Source organism: Leucoraja erinacea, chromosome 2, assembly GCF_028641065.1.
Source record: "Leucoraja erinacea ecotype New England chromosome 2, Leri_hhj_1, whole genome shotgun sequence".
NCBI classification, from domain to species: domain Eukaryota; kingdom Metazoa; phylum Chordata; class Chondrichthyes; order Rajiformes; family Rajidae; genus Leucoraja; species Leucoraja erinaceus.
Genome location: NC_073378.1, coordinates 73,564,719 through 73,577,057, shown reverse-complemented (window position 1 = coordinate 73,577,057; position 12,339 = coordinate 73,564,719). Strand labels below are relative to the sequence as shown.

At 42.8% G+C, this 12,339-nt stretch overlaps 1 protein-coding gene across 1 annotated transcript in view; it reads right to left on the bottom strand.

Annotated features, from left to right (window-relative positions):
• Positions 1-10,319, bottom strand: part of LOC129711084 (uncharacterized) — a 69,724-nt gene extending 59,405 nt beyond the window's left edge. The window contains exon 1 of the mRNA XM_055658471.1: positions 9,591-10,319. Coding sequence (XP_055514446.1) covers positions 9,591-9,659 — 69 coding nt within the window. The 5' untranslated portion in view covers positions 9,660-10,319. The remainder of the gene's footprint in view (positions 1-9,590) is intronic.
• Between the last annotated feature and the right edge of the window lie 2,020 nt (positions 10,320-12,339).

The following is a 12,339-nucleotide window of genomic DNA, read 5'->3' as shown; positions in this document are numbered from 1 at the left end:
AAAACAGTTTTTATCCACGAGTAGTTGCTCTACTCAACAGCCAAAAACTGTAGCCTCCCTTAGATCTGGTATTTTGTTGGTTCACATGCTTGATCAATGGTGTTTTATCATTAATGTTTTATTATTATTAATGCTTCGTGTTTTCTGAGTCATTCATAACTGTCACTGTTTGTCATGTTGTTACTTGTGGGTGGAGCACCAAGGCAAATTCCTTGTATGTGAATACTTGGCCAATAAACATACTTACTTACTTACTTAAGCAGTCCGACATCGAGATGGAGAAACTATTGGAACCACAACGCTTGGATCTGGAACCCAACTCACCTACTGCAAAAAGGAATGGAAGCACTGGCTTCATACACTAAATAACTTATTTGATGAGCGTGGCGACAATGCACCAGACAAATTCAAGACATTAATAAGGTCTGTCTCTTATGATGTATATGATTACATAGAGGAATGTACAACTTATGATTCTGCTATTGATGTACTAAGCAGACACTTCGTTAAGACACCCAATGTAATATTTACTCGACACCTCCTTGCTACTCGTAAGCAAAATCCTGGTGAGTCACTTGATGAATGTTTACTTCAAAGAATTAGTAAAGACTGTGCCTTCAAAGCAGTTATAGTTGATCAATATCGACAGAAACTTATTCGAGATTCTTTTATCAATGGTTTGGCATCACCTTTAATACAACAGAGACTATTAGAAAACAAAACCTTGGATTTACAGTCAGCTTAGCATCAAGCTTACTCATTAGATTTGGCTCAGAAAAATTCAGATGCTTATGGCTCATCTAATATGTATTCTGCTGCAACTACTACAAAGGAATCTCACCCAAACACTAATATGGAGCAAACTGAAACAATTTGTACAGATAAATGTGCCCTTGGTGCAGCATATACTTATTTAAAAAGGAAGTGTTACTTTTGTGGGGGTAATATTCATAATAGAGAGATATGTCCTGCTCGAGAGGCACCTTGTAATAGTTGTAGCAAGAAGGAACATTATTCTAGAGTATGCAAGTCCAAAGCACCTACTAAAAGTGTGACTGCTGCCATGTATATGCCTTCTTTATGTGTAATTACAGCTGCATTTCCTCAGAGCTTGTCTCATGCAGCTACAACGGTATCCATCAATGGCCATACTTAATGTACTACTTGATTGTGGCAATCCAGAAAGTTTTATAAGTGAACAAGTTGTGTCTCGACTAAATCTAACTATAATTCCTTCAAATAGAGAAATCTCGATGGCTCTGACAACTCTCAATACTCAAATTATTGGATCTTGTATTGTAGACTTTATTCTGAACAAAACTAGTTATAAATCTGTATGGCTTGGTATTTTGAAAAATGTGTGTAGAGATATAATTCTGGGTCAGGATTATCAGAAATAGCACAGATCACTTCAAATAATGTATGAAGGAACTATGTCTGATCTTGTATTGTCAAAGCCATCAGTATTGTGTGTTTTTTTCAGCTGCTTATGTTGAATGTCCTTCATTATTCACTAATTCATCTTCTAAGTGCAAGCCAATTGCTACAAAATCAAGACATTTTAGTAAAGATGACAATAACTTTATCAACACAGAAGTAACTAATCTTTTATAGAACCCAGCTCTTCCCTTTGGAGGGCACAAGTTGTTGTGGAGAGACATAGAAAGAGACTCTGCATTGATTACTCTCAAACTATAAACCAGTTCACGGAGCTTGATGCATATCCATTACCTCGTATAGAAGAGATTATCAATACATTAGCTAAGTATAAGATATTCTCTACTTTTGACCTAAAAAGTGTTTACTACCAAATTCCTTTGAAAGAATCAGAAAAGAAATACACTGCGTTTGAAGCAGATGGGAAATTATGTCACTACTGCAGAGTTCATTTTGGTGTAACTAATTGTGTGGCTGTTTTTCAGAGAGAGATAATAATAATAATAAATAATAATTTTATTTATAGAGCACTTTAAAAACAAACATAGCTGCAACAAAGTGCTGTACATCACTAATCATTGACAAAAAAGTTAATACACACCAAAAATAACAATCAAAAGAAATAGTAGGAAAAGACATGTAAAATAAAGAAACATCAAAAACACCACAAACAGAAGCAAAGCCTCAGGCATGGTCAAAAGCCAGGGAGTACAAATGCGTTTTAACACTGGATTTGAAGATGGACAGTGAGGGGGCCTGTCTGATGTGCAACGGCAGGGTGTTCCAGAGTGCCGGAGCAGCAACAGAGAAGGCTCTATCCCCTCTGAGCCTCCGACTAGACCTCGGTACCTCCAGGAGCAGCTGACCAGCTGACCTGAGGGACCGGGCAGGAGCGTATGGGTGGAGCAGCTCAGAGAGGTAAGGCGGGGCGAGCCCATTCAGAGATTTAAAAACAAATAACAGTATCTTAAAATGAACCCGAAAGTGCACCGGGAGCCAGTGTAGGGAGGCCAGAATTGGCGATATGTGCTCCCTCTTTCGAGTCCCTGTTAAAAGGCGAGCAGCAGCATTCTGAACCAACTGGAGACGAGCCAGTGAAGAACGAGCAACACCAAAATAGAGCGCGTTACAGTAATCCAGCCTAGATGTAATAAAGGCATGGATTACTGTCTCAAAATGCTGCTGCTCGAGAATGGGCTTCACCTTCGCCAGCTTCCTTAGGTGAAAGAAGCTGGACTTAACCACCGCGCATATTTGGCGATCTAATTTAAAGTCACTGTCCATCCTAAAACCCAGGTTCACAACTGTTGGCTTCATGTACCTTGACAATGGACCTAAATCAACAAATGGAGGTTCACGGCAGCCATTGGGATCAAATACAATCACCTCTGTCTTCTTTTCATTAAATCCAAGAAAGTTTAGGGCCAACCAGGACTTAATGTCATCAAGACAAGACAGAAGCGATTTTACAGAAAAGGCATCTTCCCCCCTCAGCGGCAAATAAAGCTGGGTATCATCTGCATAACAGTGGAAGGAGATGCCATGCTTTCTAAGGATGGAACCCAGAGGAAGTATGTACAGCGAGAAAAGCAGGGGCCCCAGAATCGAACCCTGTGGAACCCCATATGACAGGGGAGCGGAAGAGGATTCAAACCCAGCAAGGCTAACACACATGGTTCTGCCCGCCAGATAGGACCTGAACCATCCCAGGGCACTGCCGCAGATGCCCACTAACTGCTGTAGCCGAGATAATAAGATATTATGGTCCACCGTATCAAAGGCGGCAGACAAGTCCAGCAGGACAAGAACCACACAATCCCCAGAATCATTAGCCAGGAGGATATCGTTAAAAACCCTTAGCAATGCTGACTCCGTGCTGTGCATGGTTTTAAATCCAGACTGGAAGATCTCCCGAATATCATGCTCCTCCAGGAATAGTTTTAGCTGAGCATAAACAACTCTCTCCAGTAATTTAGAAATAAAAGGCAATTTCGAGATGGGTCTAAAATTGGCCAGAACAGATTGATCCAGGCCAGGTTTCTTAAGTAGTGGTTGCACTACTGCATGTTTAAAACTCACGGGGACAACCCCAGAACACAAGCTGCTGTTAATAATGGTAAGAACCGACTGCCCTATACTAGAGAAAACCTCCTTAAAAAGATGTGGCGGGACCGCATCACAAGGAGAACCCGATGGCTTAATATGGGAAACCACATCCTTTAAATACGATATAGTCACAGGCTCAAACTTGTCGAATACCACCAGGCAAGGGACCGTAACAGAAGGGTCAGAGGCAGGTGCTGAAATGTTAGCCCTTAAGGAAACAACCTTATCAACAAAAAAGTGCAGGAAGTCATTACACATTTCAGGTGAAGCTTCCAGACAGACAGGCTGCGGGGCATTTAGAACAGAGTCAATGATTTCAAATAGCACACGAGGGTTGTTACACTTCGACACAATAATTTTAGACAGGTACTCTCTCTTGGCCTTTTTAACACTGTTTTGGTAGTGACGCCAACAGTCCCTGAGAATTTGAAGTGAAACCTGTAGCCTGTCCTTCCTCCACTTTCGCTCAGCTCTACGACACTCCCGTCGTGCTGCACGAGTCACTGCACTGAACCAGGGTTCAGGTTTAGCCCTCGGCTTCAACGATCTTAACGGAGCCACAGAGTCCAGTATAGTCCTGCATGAAGAATGAAACCACGAACTAATCTCCTCCGTACCAAGAGGAGTGGACGCAGAGGGGGCGCAGAACTGATCGAAAGCAGCAGAGAACTTGCCAGCAGTAAAAGGGCTAAAAGACCGACAGCGCCGAGCAGACACCACAGGCAAAATTGCTTCACAGGAGAAATTGACATCAAACAATACAGGCATATGATCTGAAAACACACAATCAGAGATTTCCAAATTCAACACAGACAAGCCATGAGAGAGAACAAGGTCCAGTGTATGTCCATGTTCGTGTGTGGGACCAGACACACACTGGACAAAATCAAAAGAGTCAACAAGGCTGAAAAAGTCCTTCACAGATGGACAAACTTGTTGCACAGGAAAACCTTAAAGATACTTACCCTTATGTTGATAATATAACTATTGCAGGAAAAGACCAAGATAAACATGACAAAAATGTACATCGGTTTTTAGAAGTTGTACATTCTAAAAATCTAACATTAAATGAAGCTGTCAATAACATCAGTGTCATCAATTGATATTCTTGGTTATTGGGTTGTAAATGATATAATGAAGCCTGATCCAGAAAGACTCTGCCTACTCGAAGAGATACCTATTCCAGCTACATTAAACTCTCTACGAAGGGTTCTTGGTATGTTTGCATATTATGCTAAATGGATACCAAATTCTTTTGACAAAATTCAACCTTTGATTAGAGCAAAATCTTCCCCCCTTGACTACAGCAATTGGTGCCTTCACTTCTTTAAAGAAACAATTAGAATCTGCGACATCGATGAGGATCTCCCCTTTGATGTGATGCCTCTGATTTAGCAGTATCAGCAACATTAAATCAAGAAGGACCAGTGGCTTTCATGTCTCGTACTCTCCAAGGTAGTGAATTGCACTACCTACCCGTCGAAAAGGAAGCTACAGCAATTATTGAAGCAGTGAGAAAATTGAGTCATTTCCTTGCTCGCCAGCACTTCACTTTGATAACAGATCACGTTCAGTAGCTTTTATGCTAAATAATCGGAAACGAACAAAGATTAAAAATAATAAAATTCATGAATGGAGGAATGAATTATCTGCATATAGTTATTCAATTGAGTACTGCCCTGGTAAGGATAATATTGCTCCGGATACATTAACTCGAGCATTTTGTGCCTCTGTTCATTTTTCTGCACTCACTGATCTTCACAATGGGCTGTGTCATCCTGGAGTCACTCGTATGTTACACTATGTTCGTTCCAAAAACTTACCTTTCTCTACTGAAGATGTGAAGATGACATGTGCTTCATGTAGAATCTGTGCTGAATTAAAACCAAGGTTCTTCTGTCCTGAAGAAGGAAGATTGATCAAAGCTACTCAACCGATGGAATGTTTGAGTATTGACTTCAAAGGGCCTTTACCATCCTCCTCTCAAAATGTTTATATACTTACCATAGTTGATGAATATTCAAGGTTTTCATTTGCCTTTCCTTGTCCAAATATGTCAGCTGCTACGGTTATCAAATGTTTAGATCAACTGTATTCTTTCTGTGCATTTCCAAGTTAAATACATTCTGATAGGGGCACATCATTCATGTCAAAAGACTACCTTTCTAATAGAGGCAATGCAACAAGTAAAACAACACCATATCATCCTATTGGAAATGGTCAGGTTTAGAGGTGTAACGGATTCCAGTGAAACTGGTTTTAAAGTCAAATTACATACCAGATCAGCAGTGGGAATGTGTTCTACCAGATGCATTACACCCCATCAGATCTCTACTGTCAACTGCTACCAATACTACTCCACATGAACGGTTCTTTAACTTCAAATGGCGTTATTCTAGTGGTACTTCTCTGCCATCATGGTTGACTAGCCCTGGGCCTGTGTTGCTTCATCGGTATGACTGATCAAATAAGAATGAGCCCTTTGTTGATGAAGTTGAACTGACTGTTGTCAACCCTTCTTATACAACTATCAAGTATCAGGATGGCTGTCAGTCAACTGTCTCACTTCGTGACCTTGCACCATGTCCGTCATCTCCATCAGCTCCATCACTCCTTGATAATATTAATCGAGTACTTCCTTCAACATTCCCATCATCCCCTATAAAAACTTCTATAAGTAATTCAAAAATTGAAAATGTAAATATATATTAGTGAAGTTGATGACCAAGCAATATATGTACCACCAGCTATTGAAACACCATTATCTCCTGATGCTCCAGTGCTGTGACAGTCATCAAGACATACTAAACCTCCTGACTGTCTCAATTTACAAATAGGAGGGGAGAATGAATTGTGCGCATGTGCGGGGCCTCGGGCCGGTGAGGCCTGCGGAATCAGCAATAATATCCAGGCGCTTTGAAGATGCGTATAACAGAAATGAGTTGCTTAAAGCTTAAATAAAGTTTAAGTAAATTAGAATTTTTCATTTGCCTCACAACAAAAGTTAAGCAAGGAAATCTGTTGCTCTTACTTGTCCTGGTCTATTTGTAACTCCAGACACACCAATGTGATTGACTCTGGTGCAATTAGAAATGGAACCATGACTGGATATTAACCTGCACCTGGTCGACCAGTCTGGTCCTAGCCCTGTTTGCTGCCAGTTACTCTCCTGCCCTCTGCTAAGAACCTAGCTATTGATTGATTCACTGATTGAATTGATTGAAAGACACAACGGACAAAGGACAAAAGACAAAGGACAAAGGACATTTATTGTCACATACACCAATTGGTGCAGTGAAATTTGAATTGCCATTGCAGCACACAATTAAGTGAAACACAACATTATAGAATTTAACATTAAACATTAAAAACATCCCCCCCACAGCGGGATCAATGTTTCCCACGGTGAGGGAAGGCAGCAAAGTTCAGTCCACTTCCCCTATGTTCACCCCTGGTCAGGGCCTATTTGAGGCCTCCGCAATCGCCGCTACGATGGCCCGATGTTTCAGACTCTCTCGCCGGCATCGGAAGAACAGCTTGGAGTTCCAAAACGGTCGCTTCCTCCCCAGAGACCACGGCTTCCGAAGTCCACAGTCTGCGCTGGGAGGAGCTCCAACACTGGCGACCTCGGCGAAAGATCCCACGCTCCGCAATGATAAAGTCAGCGCCGCCACGGCTGGAAGCTCTGCAGACCATAGCTCCACGGTGTTAAAGTTGGCAGTCCCGCGAGGAGAGGACAAAGATGCGGCTCAGAGGAAGGATGCATCCTCGACCAGGTAGGGACTGGAAAAACGGTTTCCCCCTTCCCCCCCCCCCCCCCCCCCCCCCCCCATCCCCCACATAAAAAGACGAAAAGGCCTCCAGAACAAAACTTTTTGACAAACTAAAAATAAAAAAGGGTGAAGGACGAGCAGCTGCAGGCGAGGCTGCCACACTCGATGGTGCCACCACTCGACCCATCTATGACGAACATTTCATACAGTATGGAAGCAGGTCCTTTGACCCACTGAGGCCACACCAGCCATCAATCACCTAACTCTCCGTCATCCCACTTTCGCATCCACTTCCGACACAAGAGGGACAAATTACAGAGGCCAATTAAAACCTACAATTCACACACCTTTGGTATGTGGGAGGAAACTAGAGTACTCAGAGGATACCCATGTGTTCACATTGAGAATGTGCAGACAACAAACAGACTGCACCCGAGGTCAGGATTGAAACCAGGTCTCTGCTGTGAGGCAGTGGTTCCAGCAGCTAAGCCTCTGTGTTGGCATTCTATGGTACAGATCAATACCAACATTTCTCTGCTGCACAGCATGGTGTCTGACAGTCTAGTCCATGAAATCTCAGGCTGGTATGAAGAAAAATGATACTCCCCGGGTTATGAACAGCCGACGTATGAACAGCCCGTACATGCGAGTGAGGTTTGGAAGACCAGCAGGATCGATGGGGGTTGAATTGGCTGCTGAGGGGCTGCAGGCATCTATACATCCCACCCCCTGAGCCACAACCGTTGAGCCAGGTCAGTGATGCCAGTTGACAGCCACCCGTGCTCGCTCTCCCACCACAACAGTTTCTGCAATCCCCTCCCAGACAGTTTTTGCTCATTTCAACTTATCAACAGTTAATGTTACGAACAGTTCTACAAGTGGAACCCTGTCATAACCTGGGGGGGGGGGGGGGGGGGGGGGGGTCACATTTGGAATAGCTATGGTAAATGTACATTGTCTTTTATCCAGAGTAGGGGAATCAAGAACTAGAGGACATAGGTTTAAGGTGAGAGGGGAAATATTCAATAGAAATTTGAGGGGCAACATTTTGGGTATTTGGAATGAGCTGCTAGAGGAGGTAGTTGAGGCAGGTATTATAACAACATTTAAAATACATTTGGACTGGTATATGGATAGGAAAGATTTAGAGGTATATGGGCCAAATGCAGGCAGCTGGGATCAATGTAGATGGGGCGTCTGGTTCAGCTAAAGCAAGTTGCGCTAAAGGACATGTTTTTGTGCTGTATTGCTATTGTGTAGACTAGAGTTATGCCATAATGCCAGGTATTTTCTTATACAAAATATAAATCTGAATTTAGATGATGGCATTTATTTAAAGTTTGTGGTACATTTTTGTGTAAATCTGGTAATGCTAATTGAAAAATAAATCTTGACTAGGGTAAATGTTGGAATAAATTTCTGCTGCAAAATATTATCATCTCCAACAACCAGCTGAAATCAATGGGCTGATGTCTTATCCACATGTGAATACTTGGACAGAGAGCACTCGGGTCACCCATTCCTTCTCTCCAGAGATGCTGCCTGTCCCGCTGAGTTACTCCAGCACTTTGTGTCTACTTTTATGCTGCCTGGCCTGTTGAGTTCCTTTAGCACAGTCTTTTGTATAAACCCACATCTTTCTGATTCATATTTGGGAGATGGTGAAGGCAATTAATCTTAAGGGTGACAACTGGAAATTCTCAACATGCTTTATCTCGACTTTTAGTCAAGAATCATGAGTGTTTTATTGTCATGTGTCCCAGATAGAGCAATGAAATTCTTACTTGTAGCAGAATACGTAAACACAGTACATTGTAAACAATATAATAAACGAGAAAAAACGTTCAGAGTGTGCATATACACACACACATACTCACACACACGTGTATATATATATATCCAAAAGCCCTGCCCTACCTTCGGGAATAAGGTACAGGAGCCTGAACACTAACGACCAGGCACAGCCACGATAGCTTCTTCCCAACAGCCATGAGGCTATTAAATACTACAACCTCAAATAAATTCTGAACTACATAGACAATTATTGTTATTATTGCACTATTATTGTTTGTTTTCATGCATAGAGCAGGGCTTTTGGATTGCGTTTTGTCAGTGTGAAAAGTGGAGATCGAGATTTGCACCATTAACAAGTTTCCCTTCTCGGGATAAAAGTAATTGCCAACACGGGCATTGGTGAATGATAACCATGCACACGCGGTGGGACGGCTTACGGCGGCAGCCCAACACGGCAGAGAGAGCCGAGGGGGGACTTACATGTTCGGTGAAAGCGTAACAACACAAGAGCATCCCAATCCACTTCTGGAGAACTTCTGTTGGTTTCATGCTTGCGACCAAGAAGTGTCCAATTGTTTCCTCAGCCGACGGATGGTGCCGCGCAGCCGACCCCGTGGAGACCAGGTCGGGTCTGGGTCGCTGCCCAGGTACTCACGGGCTCTCGGGATAAACTCGCATGAAGAGTTGATGTTGGTATTGAACTCATTTGCACAGAACTTACATCAACGTGAGTTTGCGGAAGTTTCTCAGCCAGTAACATGACACTGACATAACAAAATATGCACACAAGCTGTATGCGACAGAGAGATAAGCTTGTCGGCATGTCATTACAACTTTGTATCCAAGCAGAGGAAGTTCATTTTCAAAATAATAGATTTGTTAAATAATTTTATAATTATCCGCAGCATTAATTTGTGAATAAACTTACAGAGTCAAATCTTAATTTTAGAATTACTCTGCTAAGAATGTTCTTGACTATTGCTTTTTTAAAATGTCACCATCAACAATGGCTTTGGTGCCTTCTACACTTCTCACAACTGATGCTCACCACTGTCCACCTCCTCTTCTGTTGACCTATTCTGGCTCCGGATTCAGAAATGCAGCAGCTTTAAAGATTCTCACCTTGGTGTTCCAATCCCATCTGGAACTTGACCTTTTTCTCTGGAACTGTGGGCAGGCAGGGAGGGAATAAAAGATATGAGTCCACCACTGACAGGGGTGCTCATATCTAATATATGTTATTCATGAGGGAAATTAGAAAAACACATTCACACAGTCCCCCACAAAATGCTTTTTTACTCAATGGCAGCATCTCTGGGGGCTCAAGGATAGGTGATGCTTCATGTCGGAACTTTTCATCAAACTATTGTAGTAAGGGGGGGATAGCTGGAATAATGGTGAGGCAGGACAAATCCTAACTTTGCCTGCTTTGCCTACATTCTGCAAGGGTCTGAAACATTACCTCTCCATGTCTCCTGCCACGATCCGTTGAGCTACTTAAGTACTTGGTGTTTGTTTTAATTGACTATTATTGTTGTCCAATTTTTTCAGGAAAAAAGTTCACACTCCAACTATATTTTGTTAAAAAATGGTTTGTCCATCTCTTTCATGACCCACCCTATCACCATACATGCACCTCTGAAGCATTGTTAGACCACAACTTGACCACAGCCATGAACTAACACTAATCATATAGTGCTCCTCACTGTGTTACAGTAAGTTGATGTTGCACTGGAAAGGAGCTTTGCAAAGAAGTCACAAGGACTCAAAACCTGTGGCTACAAGGAAAGTTTGGATACTGTGGAGCAGAAGGTGGTCTTTGGAACAGATGAGGCTGATAAAGAACCTGACTGAGATAAATACAAGTATGAGGGTGGTGGATAGTATAAAAGAGGCCAGACCCATTCCCATTAGCTGAAGACTGAAAGACTAGTGGGTCTGGATTCATGGTAAATAGCAGAAATATTAGAGGGAAGATTTAAAAAAAACCCATCAATGTGGTAGGGACCTGAAGGCTGCAATAGTTATAGAGGCAGAAACGCTCATCATATTTAATGGGGGCTGGATATTCACTTGAAAAGCTGCTGGAGCAAAATCTTTGTCCGGGAATGTCCAGATCCTGAACTTTCTGACGGAGCGACCGCAGGCAGTGAGACTGGGCCCTCACCTGTCCTCCACTATCACCCTGAGCACCGGCATACCACAGGGCTGTGTACTAAGCCCCATTCTCTATGACTGTGTTCCTGCATTCGACACCGACACCAACACCATCGTGAAGTTTGCAGACGACACAACAGTGATTGGGCTGATCACCAACGGTGATGAAACAAAATACAGAGCGGAGGTGCAGAACCTGGCGGACTGGTGCGCACGTAACAACTTGTCACTAAACACCTCCAAGACCAAGGAGATGATTATTGACTTCAGGGGGTCCCATAATGGAGAATACACCCCAATCTTCATCTACGGGGAAAGTGTGGAGAGAGTGTCCAGCTTTAAGTTTCTGGGCACTCACATTTCAGAGGGCCTCACATGATCCACCAACACCGCTGCGCTGGTCAAGAAGGCACAGCAACGACTGTTTTTCTTGAGGGCATTAAAATAGACTGGTCTGCCCCAACAGCTGTTGACAACCATTTACGGCTGCACCACAGAGAGCATATTAACGTATGGCATCTCTGTGGGGTATCTCAGCTGCACGGAGGCGGAGAGGAGAGCTCTTCAGCGCATCGTCCACAGAGCGCAGAGGATTATTGGGACACAGCTACCTGCCTTGGAGGGCATCTACCACACACGGTGCCTCAGGAAGGCCGTCAGCATCCACAAAGACTCCTCACACCCTTGTAATGGACTGTTCGAACTACTTCCCTCTGCCAGATGTTACAAGGCCTTCTACGCCCGAACCTCCAGACTCAGGAACAGCTTAATTCCCAGACCTATAGCGGCTCTGAAACGGCCCTGCTGAGTGCCCCCCACCCCCCCCTGGACTGTCTCCCTCGGATGGTCACGTCGCACAGACAGTCCGTTGAACTGTTTTGACTGTTTTACTGTTCTTTTTACAATCCATGTTCTCGGGATATCTAAATCCAAATTTTATTAGTTATTTATGTTATGACATCGGTTGGAAGCTACATACCAAATCTCAATAATATAAAAAATATATTATTATTATTATTTATTATTATTATTATTATTATTATTATTATTATTATTATTATTATTATTATGG